Source organism: Gracilinanus agilis, chromosome 2 (genome assembly GCF_016433145.1).
Source record: "Gracilinanus agilis isolate LMUSP501 chromosome 2, AgileGrace, whole genome shotgun sequence".
Taxonomy (NCBI): Eukaryota; Metazoa; Chordata; class Mammalia; order Didelphimorphia; family Didelphidae; genus Gracilinanus; species Gracilinanus agilis.
The window spans coordinates 273973027-273994725 of NC_058131.1; the positions used below are offsets into that span (position 1 = coordinate 273973027).

The window sequence follows — 21699 nt, forward strand, 5'->3', positions numbered from 1 at the left end:
GTGAACTGAAGAAAGGGAACTTGGCAAAACGGCTGAGGGGAAGGGAAGTGAAGAGGAGGGACAGCAAAAGTGGAGCTGGAGGGCGCAGGGAGCAGAGTGGACTTGGAGAGACAGAGAGAAGAGTGACCAGGAGAGGAGAAGAATGGACAGAAGGAGATGGAGAGGCAGAGAGAGGAAGGATAGAGCAGTAGGGCTCCGAGAGAAGGGAAGAATAGAGCAAAAGTGAAAGGAGAGAGAGAGGTTAGAGTGAGTGAGGATTAAGAAAGAAAAAAAGGAGGGGAGGCCCAAGTTCTGAGAGAGGAAGATCCTAGGAGACAGAGGGAAGGAGAATTAGAGACAGAGAAAGAAAGAGAGGGAGGAAGGGAGAATTGAGAGTAAAAAAAGGGAGGGTGGGAGAGACAACTTAGAGAATGATCAAGTTGGTAAAGCAGAAAAGATAGAATGAGGAGGTATACAAAGAGGAAGCAGGAGAGATGGAGGAAGATGACAGAACAGAGCAAGATGGAACAGAGGCAAGGAGGGAGGAGAGACAGAGGAGAAGCCCAAAAACTAACAGAGGGGGCTGTAGCAAAGAGCTGAAGGCTTTGAATATGTCCGGGATTGAACAGAGATCTCCCAGATCTGGCTTTAATCCTGAGATTCACAGCACCACACTTCCCCCTTCTTTTTGCTCTCCAGGCCAAGTGGAAAGAGACAAGTTTAGAGGGGAAGGATTGGGGTGCCTGGGTTGGTCCAATCAAAGGAGTACTGGGGTGCCTGGGATGATTGGTTGGGTTCCAAGGCGTAAAAAGGGTACTTTTTACAGAGGTTATTTGAGCCTTAGCAAAACACCCCATCTGGTGGTCGCTAGGGGAGAATCCTCAGCGTTAGGGGCCAAGGGAAGTAGAGGAAAGAGTGGATGTTAGAAGCAAAACATATACTATGCAGGACCATATACTATGCCCCCATGGAATATTTAGATTTCAACATAGACTGCCCTAAGAAATATCATTCTAAGTCCATAGGCTTCACTGGACTATCAAATCAGACCTTGATAGGCAGAAAAAAAGCAAAGAACCAACAAATCCCTTTGACCTCTGGTCTTTAAGAGACAACAGTCATGATTTGGAAGTAGGAAACTTCATGGTACAAAAGGATGTACACTGACTCCTACTGGAGGATCTAGAAACGAATCATACTTCTGAATTAGTGTGACTTTACAAGTGGCAATATAGTAGACTAGAAAAAGCACTAGCCCTTAAGGCAGAGGTTCTGAGTTCAAATTTCTTGTCTAACTCAATCCTTCTGATTCTGGACAAATTACTTAATTTCTCTGCACCTCTATTTCCTCATCTATAAAAAGAAGGGGTTGGATTAGCTGGCCTCTGACATGCCTTCTAGTTCTGGATAAATTTAAGCCAGGGCCCACACACACAAATAAAAATTCATACAAATTCCCCTACTGGTACCCCAGGGCCAATGATGAGTTCTCATAATTCTCTGGGAGACCTATTTCCATCCCATTCCCTGCCCTAGCCAAATCCTCCAAAGCTATAGGAGAGTGATTTTGTTTAAAATCAATCACCACATGTGTAGAGAGAAGTAACTTCCCCTCCATTATTGAAGGATCTGGTTAGAAGGGAGGGGGAAAGATTGTGAAGTTAGAGCTACTGAGAGGGTTCCACTGTCCCCTTCCTTTGTTTCTAGAGTGCGCACACTACCTCAGCAGTCCCTGCATATGAGGGGAGGGGCAGTAAAGTAATTGATTTTATATTTAATGAATTCAAAAGTGGTCCTACTAAACATTGTCTCTTGGGGCCTTAAGTTGCCACCTGGACCATTAGATTTCAAGGATTTGCTAGAGGCATTTTCTTCCTCTCCGATTTTTTTTTTTTTTTGAGAGGTAGGGAATCTTCTGGAATGGGAGAAAGATGGTAAGGCTTTTATTTATTTATCTTTAAAAACCCTTACCTTCTGTCTTAGAATAAATACTCAGCAACAGTTCCAAGGCAGGAAAGAGGTAGGGGCTAGGTAAATTGAGGTTAAGTGACCTGTCCAGGGTCACACATGTAGGAAGTATCTTGTGTCATATTTGAACCCAGGACCTCCTGTCTCCTGGCCTGGTTCTCTATTACTGAGTCACCTAGCTGCCCCTGTGGTGAGGCATTTAAAGGGAACATTTATTGCCTGTCAGTCTCCAAAAGACTAAAATCTCCCAGTATCAGCCCCTGAAAATAAAATTGGAGGGAAATTAGACTTTACCAAGCTCTAAAGTCACTAGGACTCTGGTTTTCCTTGCTGAGTAAGGGATATATCATGACTTTTTAACACAAGAGTTCTCAAGGTCTGATTGGTAGTCTAGTTAAGCCTGTAGACCCTATATTAGAATAATGTTTTTAAATGCACAAAATAAAATATGTAGGACTACAAAGGAAACCAATTATACTGAAATACAATTATCAGAGTCTTAAAAACAAAAAACATATTCATGGACCCTAGGTTAAGAAACTTTATTTCAAAACATCAAAACCTTTTCTCTTATGGTTCTTTTTTTTTTTTTTAATAAATTTTTACTTTCTAAACAGCATCCACAAAAATGTCCCTCTGCCACCTCATGGTAGATCTGGAAAGGATGCTAGGCTGCTCAAGACTATGCCAAAAGAGCACATGACCTGTTAAATACCACCAAGCTGGAAAAGCTTAGAATATGGGTCCAGCAATGGCTCTGTTGGTCAGTAAACATTTATCAAGCCCCTCTTGTGTGCCAGGCACTCTGCTAAGCACTGAGGTTACAAATAAGCCCATTACCTTCGGTCATTCTCCTAGGTTGGATCCTCAGTCATTGCTAACATACATGTGCCTTAGCTTGGTGCTCCATAGTCAATTAACCATCCATTTTCTATCAATTCTTAACTTTCAAATGTCTCCCAACTTCGTTCTTTCTTTCTATTTCTACTGCCACATGTTTTCATTGCCTTTCCCCTGGATTATAATAATAACAATTGTTATAAGGGGTTTTAAGGTTTGTAAAGCACCATTTCACCACAACCCAGTGAGGTAAGCAGCCCATGTTTTAGCCTCGCCTATAAAGAACTACAGCAGGGGTCGGCAATGTATGGCTCTTTCTGTAGGAGCCATAAAGTCAATTTTTTTTCAGGAGCTGTTACAGGAGTGAGCACTGTACGGCTCTCACAAAATTACATTTTTAAAAATGTGGCATTTATGGCTCTCATGGCCAAAAAAGGTTGCCGACCCCTGAACTACAGTATTAAAAGATTGTTCCAGTTCATATAGTTAATAAATGTCAAAGTGGATCTAGCTCTTCTGATTCCAAGACTATTCTTTCCACTATAAAAGTAGCCATACTACCTTTCTATGGTAGTAGCCTAACTGATCTTTCTCCATCTCTCTCTCTCTCTGTCTCTCTCTGTCTCTCTCTCTGTCTCTGTCTCTGACTTTGTCTTTCTCTCCTCTCTCCAGTCTGTTCAGTATAACATGCCAAATTAATCTTTTTAATAAACAGCTATGATAACCTCATTTCCTTGCTCAAAAGTCTTCTATGGCTCCTTGTGCCTACAAAAGACCAGGATCTTCATTCTAGCATTTGAGAACCTTCTCAGTTTTGTTCTCATTGACCCGTCTCTAGACTTATTTCTCACTATTTCCTATTATGAGTCTTACACTCTAGGTGGGCTAGTCTCCTCACATTCCTTCGATGTAGTGGTATTTCCTACCATGCTGCCGTTGTTTGAACTATTCTACTTACCTGAAATATACTTCTTCTTCAAACTTCACCTTCGAGGTCCATCTCTTTCAGGAAGCCTTCCCTTGTCAATATTTGACTATATTATTTTATATTCTGTTATTTTGTATTGATTTGGCCTCTTCCCTTTTGTTCTCTCTGAAATGTACTGGAGAAAGAATGGGACAGGGGTCAACCCTATTTCCATGCTAATAGAGTATGCCCCCAAAGAGTAGGATTCGTTAATCAACAATGGGGGGGGGGGAGTAGCTGGGTGGGTCACTGAATTGAGAGCCAGGCCTAGAGATGGGAGGTCCTGGGTTCAAATCTGACCTCAGACACTTCCTAGCTGTGTGACCCTGGGTAAGTCACGTGACCCCCATTGCCTAGCCTTTACCATTCTTCTGCCTTGGAACCAATACAGAGTATTTGATTTCAAGACAGAAGGTAAGGGTTTAAAAAAATAATAATAATATAGGGAAATATAGACTAGTAGAAGGAACTTAAGAACATAAAATGTTCATGTTAAAGGGATGTAGAGATCAGCTAGTCTTGTTCCTTTACATTACTGAAGAGGAAACTGAATCATAGGAAGAAGCAACGAGTGACTGGCTTAAAGTCACACACTGAGTTTCAGGTTTCCTGGAACCTAATCTTTGGGGCTACCATGTTTTTTCGCCTGTGTTTGTGTGTTCAGTCCTATACTAGGTGCTGTGAGGAAGACAGAAGTTATTTTGGTCTCTGCCTTCAAGAATATCACTTTATTGATGGAGTTGACATAGGGTGGAAGAGAATATAATTCTAGGTTTAACTATGTTCCACTAACAATGAGTATTTCCAGTATTTAAGTAGTATTTAGAGAAGAAAGAAAGAAGTAACTGTAGGCTAGAGGAGGTGGGCTTTGATTTGGGAGAAGGAAGCTAGGTAGGCCATTCCAAGTTAGGGGTAGTAGGTGTTGTGGACAGAGGTGAGTATGATCTATGCTGGATAACAAGGGTAGCGAAGCTCTCCTGAAATAGAGAGTGGATATTGGAGAGCCACAGACAATGATGATGGATAGATATAAAGAGGTCAGTTCACATGGGGCTTTGAAGATCAGAAGAGAAAATAATCTAGTTAAATCAGTGCTGAAGCAGGAAGAGATGGGATTTGGGGGTTTGGTATACCTTGGAGTTTCTGAATTGAAAATCTTTTTTGAAAACAAATGGTAGAACTGAGCCCTCCTACCCAGGATTCCTTATTCTCTTGTCTCCTAATGAGAAATAGTTGGGGCTTTCCCTCAAGGCTAGCATAAAAGAATTTCTTTACCATCTAAATATGCAGCCGCTAGGAGATCCCTTTGCCAAAGACATCCCCTCCTGGCTCCCTATGCATCTGGTGGGCAGCCAACCCCCTGGGGAAACACCATCCCCAGAGAAATGTTGCTGGGGGTTGTTTAGCCTGCTGAGGCAAACAAGATTCATTTCCAGCATTTTACAAGCACACACTGCCATAAAACTTGTATGCTTATTATAATCCACGTCTTTGTCTTTATTCTTGAAAGTGGGTCCTTGAGTCAGCCTGGACTTAGGCAGCTGCGTGAGGGGAGGGAAAGCCTGTCTGTATTCTGCTTTGTTTGAACTTTCTGGTTTCAACTTTCTGTGTCTCAGTGGATTCTCCTGCCTTTAGTCAGTGCTCTCTGAGCTAATCATTATTCTAAATGCTTCCAGGCCTAGCCGAGATGCTTTGTTCTTGATGCTAACCCTTCCCTGCCTTTTAAATTTAACATCTGGCTGATGAGAAGTTTCGGGGCACTTTAGACCCTAAAACATGTTCAATTTGACAGCAATGTGCCTCTTAGAGTGGCCCGAGCATCCCCAAGCTGAGGTATTCTTTCCTCTAATTTGTTCAGTTCATCAGAACATGTATTGAAAGTAAATTATATTATTTGCCATAAAAAAAAAAGGATGAGCAAATGTTAGCACATTGGAATGCATCATGGTGAATATACAACATCTCCTCACTTAGAGAAACTGTGGGCTTATAGTGATGATTTATACAGAGAGAGAAGAGAGATACTAATTTCTGAAGACATCTGGTTGGGAAAGAACTAGATGGCACCACATTCACTATTGAGTACCACTTGTTTATATGCTCTTGCATTGGCACTGTGGAGATGGAACATTTTAAGAAAGAGACTTGGTCCCTGTCGTTGCTGATCTCCCAAGGACAATAATAATAACTGGGCAGACAATAATAATAACGTTAACATGTAATTATATGAAGCTTTAAGATTCACAAATTGTTTTACTTATATCATCTCATCTGAGCTTTGCAACCTCCGAGTGAGGAAGGCACTGCTGTTATTCCTCTCCACTTTTGCAGGTGGGAAAACTGAGCCTCAGAGAGATTAGGTGACCTGCCTTTGGTCAAAATGTTTGGTCAGAAGTGGGATTTGAATCCTCAGTAATATCTCCTCCCCCCACAACCCACTGCCCAGTTCCAAGGAGGGTATCCTTTGATAATAATAGCTAGCATTATACAGGGTGTTCCAAAAAAAAAAAGTCTTATTGAATTTTTTAACTTTTCAGCAAAGCTTTTTACACATTATTGTATTTGATTCTTACAATAACTGTGAGGTAGGTGCTGTTATTATCATTCCCATTTTATAAATGAGTAAACAGAGCCTAAGAAGTTAAAGGCCTCGCCCAGGGACATGCAGGATCAGAATTTGTGTCTTCCTGATTCTAAACCCAATATCCTTAAGCTCCAGAGAGAATGTTTGAGCTTATAGGAAAAGTTAAAAAGGCAAGAATACTTTTGTGGCTGGGAAACTGGAGGGCAATTAGTGAAGATCTCTTGCTTCCTTCCAGAGGGTCTGAGTTCCAATTTTGGTTTTAACTGCTAATTAGAGGTCCTTCAGGGCACTTACTTTCTGGATCATGTTTTACAGTTTCAGGCCATCCCAGCAACCATGCAAATGCGGTAGGAGGTGGAACGAGGACAGCATTTCCCAGAGGATACAGGAAATGTGGGGTCCTGGAGGCTTCCTGGTGACCTGGATTTTCATTCTGGGACTGGGCAGCACAGAGGGTTTCTATCGGCCAGGGTAAGTCATAGTCAAAGAGCAGAAGAAAGAAAGAATGGGGGGCAGAACATTTCAAATTTATTCTGATGATCCAGATGCTATTTCATAGTTTGAAATACCTGCCTTGCCAGAGGTTCTTAATTTGAGTTCATAAACTTAATCTGGGATCCATGAATTTGTCTTATTTAATATTTTGATAACTGTATTTTAGGATTGTAGGTTTCCTTTGTCATCCTGGTTCTCTTTCATTTAAACACATCATTTTGAGAAGGAGTCCCTAGGTTTCACTAGAATACCAACAAATACAATGGGGTACAGAACCCTGGGCCTACAGAATTGCTGGCCTAATTTGGGAGATCTGGAAGAGGGTTAAAAACCACCCAAGAGGCTCAGCCCCATTGGACACTATAAACATAGTAACCCAAAGTCACATCATAAGAATTCAGATTTATTACCTTCTGAGTCCTGGTTTAGATCACAACTAGAAAACCTCCTTTCCCAACCCATTTCCTTGAGTTAGGGTCGAGGGGGGCCTACAGTGATCCCATTTGTTGATCCTGCTTCACCCTTGACTTTTTCTGCTCAGCCGTAGGATATGCTCCACAGCAGCTACCAGGCAAACTGTGCCTGTCACCGAGTCCTACATCCAGAGGGTCTACCAGCCCTACATCACCACCTGTGAAGGTCATAAAGCTTGCAGCACCTATCGGTAAGCTGGAGAGGCCCAGGAGAGCCAGCTAAGGGTTACACACTCAAGGCCAGTACAGGTCTCTCAACCACCATGGCTACTCCCAGGCCCCTAATATCCATTCAGGCTAAAGTTGCCATATTGGGTCCATCCATCAGTCAGCCAACAACAAATAACTGTAATCTTCCTGGGTACTCATCCCTGTGCTGAAGGGAGAACCAGAAGAAGACACTATTTCTATCATTTGGAGAATTCATGTTATGGCTAGAGAGATGAGACTCAATACACAAAATAACTAAGGAATCGGGGGAAGGAAAGGCATTGTAGTATGACAGAAAAAGATTTGAGTTCCAATTTTGGTTTTAACTGCTAATTAGAGGTGTGATTTTGAGCAAAGGATTTTACTCCTTTGAGTCTCAGTGTTCCATCCATAAAACTGGGAGATTGGACCAGGTGGTCTCCAAGAGCTTTGCCATTCTTTGTTCTAATGTGGTCACAGATGAAGATTGCTTCATGTCAGTGGAAAGACAAGAATTGGACTTTGAAGAGTGGGTAGGAATTAGATAAACATAGCAGGAGCTAGTATTCTGTTACCCTCAGAGGGATTCTAGTTCAGGTCCAAACTCCTCATCTTTCTTGCCCGACACAAGTCCAAGTTCTTTCTAGAGATGGCTAGCTCAGTCAACAACAAAAACTATTAAAGGCAACTAGCATTTATATAGAGTTTTAAGGAGGGTTTGCAAAGTGCTGTACACACAATCTCATTCAGTCCTCACAACAACCCTAGAATTTGACAGAGGAAGAAAGTTGAGAGATGTTCAGTGACTTGTCCAGGTTTATATTGTAAATGTATGAGGGAAGTATTGAATTTGGGTCTTTCTGACTCCAAGTACAGTGCTACCACTTAATCAGCTGGCCCAGATAGAGCCTAGAGAGGTGCGTAGACACCAATGCACCCTAGTAAGTTTAGCTTCAGTGGTATGGACAGGACTCAGTGGCATAGAATTGAGAATTATAACTAAAAGATCTTTTCATTTGAAAATCATCATTTGTACATGTAAAACCCACTGGAAATGCTTGTGTGTGTGTGTGGGGGGGGGGGGCAGCTGGGTAGCTCGGTGGATTGAGAGCCAGGCCTAGAGACGGGAGGTCCTAGGTTCAAATCCGGCCTCAGACACTTCCCAGCTGTGTGACCCTGGGCAAGTCACTTGACCCCCATTGCCCGTCCTTACCACTCTTCCACCTAGGAGCCAATACACAGAAGTTAAGGGTTTAAAAAAAAAAAAAGGAAATGCTTGTCGGCTCTGGGAGGTGGGGAGAATGGAGGGGAGGGAAAGAACATGAATCATGTAAACATGGAAAATATTCTAAATTAATTAATTAGATAAAAAATGAAAAAAAATCATCATTTAACATCATTTAGCTCAGTCTATTTTAGAGATGGGGAAACTGAGGCTAAGAAAGAGAAAAATGTCTTGTCTAAGATCATGTAGCTGATGAATATGAGAACCAAAAATAGATCTTTTGACTTTCCACTGCATCTTTTGGGGAATAAGCTGGGCACCCTTTTTTGAGGGTGGATTCGTGGGGAATGAGGAAATCCCATTTTCCACAGAAAGACCACAATTTTGCACAAATATAGAATCAAGACTTGTCTGAAACACAGTGACATTGGAGGGCTATTGTGTTAGGGGGCATTTGGAAGCCAGCAATTATCTGGGATTTCCTGGGCTGAATTTGAGCTCGCCTCTGGTGTCTTCACAGGACCATCTACAAGACTGCTTATCGTTACACATCTCAGATAGCCTCCTCACCCCAGTATGATTGCTGCCCAGGTTGGAGAAGAAGTAATGGGATCCCTGGTTGTGGCACAGGTAAGGCCTGGCCTCTCTGAAGGCTGAGCAAACCATAAAGAAAAAAGGGTCCTTGAGTAGATAGGGATGAAGAAATTTGTTTCAGGAAGAGAGGATCCTTTAGGATCAGAGAATGTTAGAGTTGGAAGTGCTTTCTTTTCCTTTTTTATTCAAATTTTATTTTTATTTTCATTTTACAAATGGGGAAACTGAGACACAGAGAGGGAGAAGGGACTTGCACAAGGTCCTACAGACAGTATATAGAAGAACCAAGATTTAACTCAGGACTCTGACCACTAACCCAAGCCTTTTTGGTGCTATCCCTGCACCAAAAATAGGGGGTATCTGATACTGAAGTGTTAGTTAATGACTACAGAGATGGCTCGGCTACTAATTAGCTATTCCCTTGACCTCTTTAGCCTCCAGTTTCCTCGTTTGCAAAAGGATACCTAGTATTTAATGAAGAATTAACTTCAATATCCTCTGAGTAAGTGTCAGTTATGGAAACACCATGATCTGAGATGAATTAAAATCACAAACAACAGAAAACCACCAGGCTGTCACCTATTACTCATGATGCTTTGCATCTGGGAATTGACATCATCTAGGTTAGGTAAGACCAGAAAAGGAGGTGTGCTGGCCATGTGGCAAGGATCAAGGATAACTAATGAGATGACTCCAGTGCCAGCCTGGTATTCATGTTACAGTAAGGGAATTAGCAGAAGGCTTCTGGCACTTTGGGTGTAGATAATTAATAATAATAATAATGATGATGCATAATTGAGGAGTCACCAAAGAATGTGGACAAGAAATCCACAGGAAAGAGAAGGCAAGAAAGGGCTGCAATCTATGTTGATGGAGGGGATAGAAGCGGGACCTCCATTCTCTGAAGTCTTGTATTTTTCACCAGTTAGCACTAGTTAGACATAAACTGCAAAATCTGTATTGCTGATCATTTAATGTTGCATATTATTAATCAGTTAAAATAGTCTTGCATGGTTCTGTTCTGTATTTACAACAGTTAAAGTGGTCTTATACTATACCCTCCCCTCCTATAATTCCCCCCCAAGATAAGGGCATTCCAGGGAGATAGTGAGGCTTCTCCTCTGCAGGGGTTTTCTGCCTGGAACACCCCAGAAGGATCAGGGTAGACTATTCAGTGAATATGCAAGCTGTCATCCATTCCTTGGGCTACTCTATCAGTGCCAAGACTTCTTCACCAGTCCTGAGGCTATTTCATTGTTCTAAGCCTCTTCTTCTTTCAAATAAAGACTTTCATACCTCTGGCAAGAACGGAGTTTGGAGCCTTCCATTCTTGGGGCGAGACCCTGCTATAACCTTTGGGATGTTTCTCCCACAATAGAGGGAGTGTCAACACCAGGAACATCCTGGGAGGCACCAAAATGCCACAAAGGATATAGTATATGATATTAGTTACACCGAACTTAGAAATTTAGTAAATCTTAGTGTCCAGAATTTAGTAATCTAGTGGCATAGTATTCTGTTTGGTGAAGGGGGAATTTTTTCCTTGCCCATTCTTCTTGACTATTTCATCACCCAGTTGCCTCCAGCATCAATGCCTTGATTTCTTTCCTCATATAGCAATATGCCAATCACCTTGTCAGAATGGAGGAAGCTGTACCAGGCCTGGTAAATGCAAATGTTCTGCAGGGTGGCAGGGAGATACTTGCCAAATAGGTAAGACTGTCCTTTCTAAGACATGTCCAGTTCTGATTTTTATGTTAGTGATCCCTTTACAGTCATCCAGTACTGTATTTTCCAGTATACTTTTACCTCCTCTCTCGACAATCCTGTGAAGCTTCATTATCCCCATTTCTTAGTTGGGGAAAGTGAAGCCTAGAAAAGTTAAGTGCATTATCCCAGGGCACATTGTTACTCAGTAGTAGAATTGGGATTCCCAAATCTTGTAATGACTAGCCACAGACCCTTTGTGCTAGATATACCATCTTCTGGGCCCTGAGAAGGAGAACTTTTTATGTGTTACATATTCCTCGGAAAGTACCTGTTGAAGAGATGCTTTCTCCAGAACTAGCTGGGCCCATCCCCAGGGAGGCAGGGTTAGGGGCTCAGGACATAAATCCTGCCTGCCCCACAAATGCCCACAGGCAGTCCCCTCCTGACTCATGTCTCGCCCTTCACTCAGTGCCAATATTGCTTTAGTAGGGCAACTAAATACTGGGTTGTATGTAAGCTTTTTGTGAACCAAGGATATAGTACCCACAGTACTGGCAGTTCCTGCTCCTGCATTCCAGGGAAAAAATTCTTCCAGCATGGCCCAAGAGCTTCAAAACTGCCACCAAGGGCATGGCTAGGTGGTGCAATGAGAATCAGGCTAGGAACATCCTGGGTTCAAATCTGGCCTCAGACACATCCTAGTTGGGTGATTCTAGGCAATCACTTAACCCCAATTGCCTAACCCTTACTGTCAATATACAGTATTGACTCCAAGAGGGCAATCAAGAGTTAAAAAAAAAAAACAGCAACTCAAACTCAGGTTGGACAGAGCAGGGAATGGAAAACTCAGAAGCCCATCTTGACCATCTTTCCCCTTTCCCTCCATCTGTTCCAGATGTGGATGAGTGTAACAAGCCTGGTCATGGCTGCCCCCAGAACTGCATCAACATTCCTGGGAGTTACTACTGCCAGTGCCAAAAGGGATATGAGCTGTCTTCCAATGGGACACTATGCCAGCCCCAGAGAGTTTCCCCAGGAGTGACCTCAACACTTAGTCCCACTGGGCAGCCTCAGCCAGGTAACACGCTGCCTGCCTCATCAGATCCACAGGGCTTTGGTGGATTGGGCAAAGACCAATCATGCTCCTGAAACTTGGTTAGATGGTCATTTGGCAGCACCAAATCCCAAAGTCCCAGGTGCTATGTGTGGGGAGGAAATCTGGTCCTTGTTAGGAGGCTGGTTAGGAAAGCTGGGCAAATGGGACACAACAAGACTGAGTTACCGCAGAAGTTATGAGGAGATGAGAGGGAGAGATAGTCAAACAAGCTTAAGGAGTTCCACAGTAGGCTGAAGTGAAGAGGTGCCCTCCTTTCCGGTCTTTTCTCTTCCTGGGTGAGAATGCTCTATCCTAGAGACCCTCTCCAGCCCGGCTCATCATCTTGGATTCCTCCAGCCTTATCTTCCTGCTTCTCTCCGTCTCGGAAGGGAAGCCAAGACACCGGCCGCTGACAATGGGTCATTATTACTTTTGGTACGCGCTGTGACACATCAAACTCGTACCGTGAGTAATAATGCGCCATTGGCAGCCTGGGCAACAAGAAAGACGCCACGGATCTCATCAACAGACTGGACCTTCTGTCTTCCAGGTTGGAGTAGGGTGGAGGACAGAGGTTGAGGGAGGAGCTATGCGTGTAAGACACTAAGAACATCAGAGAACATAAACTGTAGACCCTTGAAGACCATCAGGGCCAGCTTCCTCATTTTACAAATGGAGAAACCGAGGCTCCAAGTAGTATGGCTTGCCTGAGGGCACAAACTAAGTCAGGGATAGATAGAACTTTGTCTGAATCTCTCCTTTGCCCCTATCATATTCTACTCTGAATTATATTTATTTGAGTAATATCTTCCCTAGTAGATTATAAGCTTCTCGAAGGCAGGAATGATGGCTTTCATCTTTGTACCTTCAGCACTTGGTACAGGCTCTTGCAAATAGCAAGTGCTTGACTAATATCAAATGAATTGTTGAATGAGTCCATCGAGGCCTGATACCAAATTAATTTCTCTTTCCACTGTCCATAATGGCTAGCATCTCTATTAGAGCCTTAAAGTCTGCAAAGACCTTTCATTCATGGCTGATCTCTGATGGATCAAAGTGGAAGCACACAGAATAAGAGATGCTTCCGATGAACTGGGCAGATTTAGGGTAGACACAACAAACTTTTCTGGGGGCCCAGTGAATTGGCAATCTAGATTTGTAGGAATCCAGAGGAGAGGGGTGGGGGAAGAGGAAGGAAGGGAACAATAATTGTAATGTGTTGAGTCTGTCTTTTTAACTTTCTGTGACTCGGTCTCCCTCCCATTCTCTGCCAGAGGCTTCTGATGAAATGAAAGAAGAAATAAAAAAGCTAAGGAATCGAGTGGATATGTTGGAGGAGGTGAGCTTCTGGCAGCTTTCTCAGAACAGATCTGAGATATGAATAGAGGCATCAATAGAATCGCTTTCTCCAGAGAGAACCTACAAAGGGTACCTCCCTAGGATTCTGGGACCCCTCTATTCCCACAGTCCTCCCTTTCCTAGTCTCCCATGTGTGTTTCATTTCAAAGTAACTCTAGAGTCTACTCCACATAACACTGCTCTGACCAGTGTGCTTTCTCTTAAGAGTACCATTAATTTATCATCACCAATGCTCACTTTGACATCTCCAAGCAGATATCTGACTCACAAACCAGGTGGTTTAACTTCAGAGCCTCCTGGGGCTCAGAGCTGACTGGCTTGCCCATGGTCACACAGCTTACCTAAAGTGTTGGAGGGAAGGCTGTGAACCCAGAGATTCCTTCCTAACTGGCTAGTACTCTATCCATAGTGCTGTTGGAAGTCATAACCTGAAGATATGTCACTTGGCAGAAGGCAGAAGCCAATTAGCTTCTACCTCAGCCTCCAGCCTCTCTCCATATCGCTTGCCTAGGGAGAGCCATTTTTTAAAAGTTGGTCATAGCACAATACAGAAAAACTGCACTATTCAGGCCAGCTAAATACTATCCATCTGGTAGCCCTACCTGCAACACCACCATTGCAAACCATAGAACAGATGGGTGAGGAGGGCCACCGCGAAGGGAAGCCCAGGATAAGTGTTCAGGTTAGAATCCATTGACAGGGAAGAGAGGGAAATGCCAAAGTCTCTGAACCTGGCGGAGCATGAACTCTGGACTTTTGGGGATTTGACAGAATCCTGGTCTCCAAACCCAGCTCCCAGTACGGGCTCCCTTGTGTGGTGAAACAAGCCTCAGGAAATTTATATATAACTAATCACAGTGATCAGAAGCCTCAGGCTGGGCACCTGGCACTCAGCCCAAGAGCCTACAGGTAATCAAAGGCCCTTGACTTTCTAACAAGAGAGAAATCAAACTGCAGGAAGCCTGGGGCCTTCTCCAAGTACACATCCCTTTCAAGTCACCTTAGAAGAACATTTTTTTCCCAAGTATTTCTCAACTCAATGCAAACTCTACCAATAAAAGGGGGAATAGGGACAACCCCAGTTATATACAGAGTTTTAATTTACTGACCAAACCTAAAGCAGGAAAGACCAAATATTTCTTGATCCTGATGGAATTTAAAAAAATACAATACTGCAGATAAAAGAAATGTATAGACACTATCAGAATATGTCATGTGCATTATAAAGTAGCCCCTGCTCTTCAAATCCTACCTTGTGGTTGCAGACCCAAAATTCCTGTCTGATCCATTTTCCCTGGAAAAAGGTTCAACTTACCCCTCAGCAAAGCAGTTTCTAGTTTTCTAGCCTGGCTGGAAAGTCTCTCCTTTCCAGGGGATAATGTGGCCTTCTTATGGGCATTGAAGATTTTGCCACTAAAAATGATTCTCTCCAAGTTGAGATTTTTGCAGCCATAGGCATACATTTTGGAAGACACCGTCTTCCCTCTGACACTTTAGCTAAGCCCAGGGAAAAATTAGAACAGAATTCAGAGGATAACATTTTTTGATTCCATGTAGCTTTTTAAGAATGTGCCAGCTGTACAAATCAAGGTTCTGTATAGCCCATAATGAGGAATGGTTGCACTAAATCATCCATACTCTTAGAATCCACCAATCCTAAAATCTTAGAGCTGGAAGAAAACCTAGAAATTGTCTGTCTAGTCCAGGACTTCTTAATGTTTTTGTGTATGTCCTGGCCCCCTTAGCAGTCTGGTGAAGCCTACCAACACCTTCTCAGATGAATAAAATAAAATACATTGGACTATAAAGGAGATCAATTATATTGAAGGTTATAAAAATATATATGTCTTTAAAAGTTCACAGACCTTCATCTCAAGAATTTTTTTGAGTTTCATCCACACTTCTTCATTTTATTTTATTTTTTAAAAACTCTTAAATTTCTGTCTTAGAATGAATACTGAGGATCCGTTCCAAGGCAGAGAAGTGGTTAGGGATAGGCAATTGAGGTTAAGGGTAACACAGCTAGGAAGTATCTTAAGGTTGGACTTGAATCCAAGACTGAGTCCAGGTCTCTCAATCTACTGGAGCCACCTAGCTGCCCTTCCTCCTCATTTTAGAAATAAGAAAACTAAGTAGGAAAGCTAGGACTGGAATCCAAGTCCAGTGCTCATGTCTTCCTCCTCTTCCCACTCCTCCCACCTATTTACCACCCCCAATTAGTGACACATGAATTACTGTAGTTTTTAGAATTAATTACTGAATTTTTTTTCCTTGGGAAAAAGCTGACTGGCCTACTGTCACTCAAGCAAATCTTTGAGCCTGGATTAATTAACAACCAAAACAATGGGCCAGATTGCCTCAAACTCAAACACACCCAAGGACTCTGCTGTGTCCTGATGGTACTAAACTTTGAGTAAATATTGAGGGTGGATCAGAGTTAGCAAGAATGATGGAGACACCAGCTAGGGTGAGGATGCTGGCATCTTCCTCTTTCCTGCCACTTAGAAGCTCCCACAGGACCTCCATCTTTCCTCCCACCTGCAGACCTGACATGGCTTATGACCTTGAAACTCTAGATAATGGGTAGGTCACAGATACCAAGGGTGCGCCTGACTGATGGTGGAAGAAAACATTCCCTTTTCTTCTTCCCATAAAACAACCCTACCTGATAGTCCTTACTGAAAAGGGGATGGAAGCCACCCACTACCTCCCCACCTTTCTGGGCAACCTGGTGCAGCCTGAACTGGAACAAGTGCCAGCTTGCTCAAAGCTTATGCTTGCATTTGGGTGAAAAAGGCAATGGTAGCTTCTTCAGACTGTGAGTCAGTTTAGTCAGCCAAGCCCAAGGATTTGGAAACAGTAAGGCATGGTGGGAAGAGTCCTAGATCAAGAGGCAATTTATCTAGCTATCAAGATGAGCATCTATGAACCAGGCACCTAGTCCAAAAGCCTACAACTAATGAATAATCTTTAGTTCTTCCAGAGCAAGAGAAAAATCAGATTGCAATTGACCCAGGATGTTCTACCAACACACATGCTTATAATTCTCAGACAGTTTCAGCAGTTTCACCTCAAGGGATTTCCTTCCTTCCTTCCTTCCTTCCTTCCTTCCTTCCTTCCTTCCTTCCTTCCTTCCTTCCTTCCTTCCTTCCTTCCTTTCTTCTTTCCTTCCTTTCTCTTTGTTTGTTCCTTCCTTCCTTCCTTTCCTTTTTCCTTTTTCTATTGCCTTGCAAAGGAACACTTCTTAAAGTACTACTTAACTCCTTGCCAGCTCTCCTGCTGATCAGTGAGAAAACCACGACATTTATTAAATGCCTACAAGGCAGTGGGTGCTATGGTCAATGGAGAACCAGGTCTGGAGTCAGAAAGACTAGAGTTCAAATGTGGCCTCAGACCCTTAGTAGCTGTGTGACCCTAAACAAGTCACTATACCCTATTTGCCTCAGCATCCTCATCTGTAAAAGGAGCTAGAAAAGGAAATGGCAAACCAGTGTCTGCTAAGAAAACTTCAAATGGGGTCATGAAGAGTCAGATACTACTGAAAAACACCACCGCCACTGTGTAGATGAGGGATGGTGTGTGTAGTGCCTAGAGGAGGCCATCTTTAGAGTCAGAAAGAGCTGGGTTCTAGTCCTTCCTCTAATCTATACTGGCTGGTGACCCAGGGAAGTCACCGAACCTCTCAGTATTTGAGGCAACTCACCAAGACAACAGTTGCAGATGAGTTATTGGTCTGTAATAGTGAAGGGAATTTCCATTCTAGGGTTCCCCTAATTCATGAAATCGCAGGTCTAACCAAAACAAAGGACCCACATATATACCCACATCCCCAACACTCATGTGCCTAGCACTGTGCATGCACAGTAGGCTCGGCTTTGCCACTGATTTTACAGCTCGGCTTTGCCAGTGCTGTAAAACACTGGGCTAGTCCCTGGACCTGTTTCCTGTTTTGAGTAGAAAAAATAATTCCTAATCTACTTCCTTTCCAGAGTTATCAGACTTTAGATCTTGAGGCCTTAAAGATCATGGGAGCTAATGAGATCATGTACTTTGTATAAAAATATTATTAGAAAAATAAGTGTGGGGTAAAGCTAGGTGGCTCAGTGGATTGAGAGCCAGGCCTAGAGACGGGAGGTCCTGGTTCAAATTTGGCTTCAGACACTTCCTAGCTATGTGACCCTGGGCAAGTCACTTAATCCCCATTGCCTAGCCCTTACCTGTCTTCTGCCTTACACCAATACACAGTACTAATTCTAAAATGAAAGGTAAGGGATTTTTTTAAAAAGTGTATTATTGCTGCTAACATTTGGAAAACTTGGATTTGCAATAGGAGATGGCAAAGTCTCTGGGAATTTAAACTTGTCCCCCTAGGATCCTAAGCTTTGAAATCTCTGACCATTTTCTGAGGTTAACGGAGGCTGAAAAGATTAGACAATGATTAACTATTTAAAACTTGTTCCCTAAAAGCCTTATTTTATAAATGATAGAGACAGGAGGACTTACCCAGAGCTGGCCTCTCTTTTCCCCAGGCCAGATCACTGAGCGTTTCCTCCCTAAAGTTTTTGATATGGGAGAGGGCCGACACAGGTCTCCCCCATGGCTGGTCACCCCCAGCGGGGCTCTGCCTGGAGACTGTTAGAATCCCTATCTCCCCTTCCCCGGGAACTGAAAGCAACTTTTCTCTTCCCCTACCCTCTACCGTGACACGGAAGCATTCCTTAGTGCCTTACCACTAAAACCTTGTATTTAACTACTTTGTGTGAGTATGCATGCATATATGTATTTATTAACTTTGTGCTGCCTATTTCTATATGTATTTGTCTTCCCCCATTAGAATAGAAGCTCGTTGTAACTGAATATAATTCCTTGTAGTAGGGATTGCTTTATTTTCTGCACTTGTAGCCCAAGCACCTAGCATAGGCTTGGCACACAGTAGGTGCCTACTAAATCCTCATTGATTGATAGCTGAATTTACTGCTTTTCCTCTAGAAGCTGCAGCTGATGCTGGCTCCCTTCCACAGCCTGGCACCCCAGGCCTCAGAAGATGGACCATCGGACCACATAAGCCTTCTGTCCCACTCCTTCCAACAGCTGGATCGTATTGACTCCTTGAGTGAGCAGATTCTATTCCTGGAGGAACGGCTAGAGACCTGTAAGTGGATGGCAACCCTCCCTGGTATGGCCAGCTCATCATCTTTTAATGTAGTGAGTCCTTTTCCTCCACCACCCTGGGAGTTCCTCAAAGGCAGGTACCCAACATGCTTTGGGGTGAGTTCTTCTGTTTGGCCTGGGTGTGTGAAGACTGTAGAGCTGGGGCCCCACATGGAGAAGAAAGCCCATGGATGGTTGTCTTTCCTGTGCCAGGAGAGAAAGCCAGAGCACTGAAGGCCCCATTTCTCTGTGGTTCATAGTAGAATGTTTTTAATCATTTTATTTGAGAAGCAATTTTATTATATATACATATATCATAAAATAAGCAATTTTATGATATATGTATAATAAAATTGCTTCTCAAATAAAATGATTTTATTATATATACATATATCATAAAATAAGCAATTTTATGATATATGTATAATAAAATTGCTTCTCAAATAATAAATATATCAAAGTTGTGAGAACCAGATAAAAAAGAAGGGGATGTGGATTCTGGGTTCCTTTGCTCCCAATGATAACAATCTCTTCTCTGCTTCTTCCTGATGTTTAGGTTCCTGCAAGAACAAGCAATAAGAGATGCCCAGCCAAGCCCAGAGTCCTTGCTTGGCAGGGGATTGAGAATGGAGGCCCCAGAATGGGACCACAGAGAAGCTGCCACATCTTTTCCTTTTAAGATGTCTGTCCTGAGTATAAATCTCAAGCCACATACCACTCAACTTCAGGAAAATAGTCTGGACTCTTTCCCACAAGTAGACCAAGCAGCAGGCTGCAAGGAATAGCTTGTGATATTAGGATGAACTGACACCCAGCCTTCTTTTATCCTTCTTCCATGACCCAACCTCACCAACCTCCCATTCCCTCTTTTCCCTCGGTAATGGTGGGACCTCATCCTCCTTTCCCACTATCTTGTTTCTGGAGTGAAGAAAAAAGCCACCATCTTATTAAGGTTCATATCTTCACCCTAGCTTGGAGAAGGCAGGCATCATTGGCACCAAGGAGCTATGAGGCCCTAAATCAGATCAAGTGCCAATCTGGCAGGGACCATTTAGGAGAAGCAACAGTTAGAACTTAGGAATGACAAACAAGATATGGTGGGGAAAAAACCAGGGAGTTTGGAGTAAGGGACCTAGATTCTAATCCTCCAGCCATTTACTGTATAGTCTTGGCCAAGACAGTTAGCCAGTTTCTTCATTTATAAAAAGAGGGAGATAGTCTAAGTCAGTGGTTCCCAAACTTTTTTGGCCTACTGCCCCCTTTCCAGAAAAAAATATTACTTAGCACCCCCTGTCACATACTATCACCTCTCCCAAATGCACCTGTGGCCATCACCGCTCTCCTGGATCGCTGCAGCACCCACCAGGAGGTGGTGGTGCCCCACTTTGGGAATTACTGGACTAAGTGGTTCCCTGTGTTCCTTCCTGCTCTAGATCCTTTGATTCTTCTGCTTCACAAGAAATAAGAAAGAAGAATTCTAAATTTGGAGACAGTGTGATAGAGGCAAAGGAATGTTGGGGTTAGGAGAGATCTGGGTTCAGATCCTGTCTCTAACATTTCCTAGGTATGCTACTTAATCTCTAAAATCCTCAGTTTCCCTTCTATAAAATAGCAAAGACACCTGAAGTGACCTACTTACTCCCCAGGACTGTCGTGAGGATAAAAGGAGACAATGGAGATACAAAGCCCTTTGCAAACCTTCGGATGCCCTCTAAATGAGTTATTAGACTCATTCTCTCTGCATCTGCCCATAATACCCTGGAGTTGGAAGGCCCTTTAGGGTTCACCCAGTCTAATCTCCTCTCCATAACATCCCAAGATGGAGCACATCCTGAGCTGCCAGTAAGAGGATGTGAACAAATTTGTTTCTTCCACAGCAGGGATGAGCTGTCTCAAGCCATGCACTATTTCCTGTTCCACCATGTTTTCAACAGCCCATGATTATGTGACATGACTACTTAAGCATGCAGTCTGTGTCTAAGGAACTGGCTGTTTTTTTTCTCCTCTCCTATGAATCCGATCCACAAATTGAGCTCATAACCTTGTCCCCATTCGTCCTGTGACCTGAGACAAGGGTAGGAAGGCTCATCTTGAGTCTTGATTGGTCCCAACTCCAATGATGTCCTTCCCTCCCTCTTCCTCTTCAAGCTGCTCCCTACTTGGACCACCGCCCCTGCCTCTGGTACAAGCAATGCCAAAGTCTATTTCTGAGCTGTGCAAGGGCAGCCTGCACACCAGCATGGGGATGACTCACGCATTTGTCATCCAGGACCTAGCCAAAAGCAGGCTGTCCGGGGCATGGAGGCGAAGGTACGCGATCTCTTCCCCACTGACCTTCTGCTACCGTCCTGGTGCCTGGCTCGGAGCTTCAGGACGGGCAGGAGGAAGGGAGGCTCCCCCACTCAGGGAGGTGAGGAGGGCAGTGGTGCCCACTGGGTAAAATGGTACACTTGTATCTCATTTCCTCCCTAGACCGATCCATCCAGAAGCAATTGTTTGTTTAATGCTGTGTCTAGTCTAACCTTTGTACAAAATAAAAAACTGTTATCAGATTGGGATATTTGAGTGAAGCATCGAGGCACCTGGCTATGCTCGTTAAACCTTCAGAACATGATGATTTAGGCAGTCTTCTGGAAGGCAAAACTGACCCTCACAGTGTTTTTCCTTTGAAATCTGGAGCTGGGGGACGGGGAGTGGCTGGAGTGGCCTCCCTTGTTTGTGGCTATCTCAGGACCCGGGTCCCTTTGTGGCAGGGGGAGGAGGGAGCACGCCCAAGCTCCCTGGAGCATGACCATTTCCATTCTGCTGGACGCCAGGAAGACACATAAAAAAGGAGCCACTCCATGCCATGCACCATTACACTAGCTACACAAGCATTTGCCAGTAGGAATGTGGGCCTGGACACGATACAGGGAAGTATCCCCAGGAAGCCTTCCCAGAGTGGGAGCGAGATACAAAGTCACTAAAGGGAACCAAGTCACCCCCTGTGTATGTGGCTCGTGTTTAGGACCACGTGCCTCCGTGGCAGTTTCAGGGCAGAGAAGAAACTGAAAGTCAAGCCCTGGACCA

The 21699-nt window shown here is 43.5% G+C and overlaps 1 protein-coding gene across 1 annotated transcript in view; it reads left to right on the forward strand.

Moving 5' to 3' along the window:
• EGFL7 (EGF like domain multiple 7) overlaps positions 1-19891 on the forward strand; it is a 24558-nt gene extending 4667 nt beyond the window's left edge. The window contains exons 3-10 of the mRNA XM_044663939.1: positions 6654-6809; positions 7375-7497; positions 9241-9350; positions 10932-11027; positions 11920-12102; positions 13395-13459; positions 18469-18631; positions 19187-19891. Coding sequence (XP_044519874.1) covers positions 6730-6809; positions 7375-7497; positions 9241-9350; positions 10932-11027; positions 11920-12102; positions 13395-13459; positions 18469-18631; positions 19187-19209 — 843 coding nt within the window. The 5' untranslated portion in view covers positions 6654-6729 and the 3' untranslated portion in view covers positions 19210-19891. The remainder of the gene's footprint in view (positions 1-6653; positions 6810-7374; positions 7498-9240; positions 9351-10931; positions 11028-11919; positions 12103-13394; positions 13460-18468; positions 18632-19186) is intronic.
• Positions 19892-21699: the final 1808 nt, after the last annotated feature.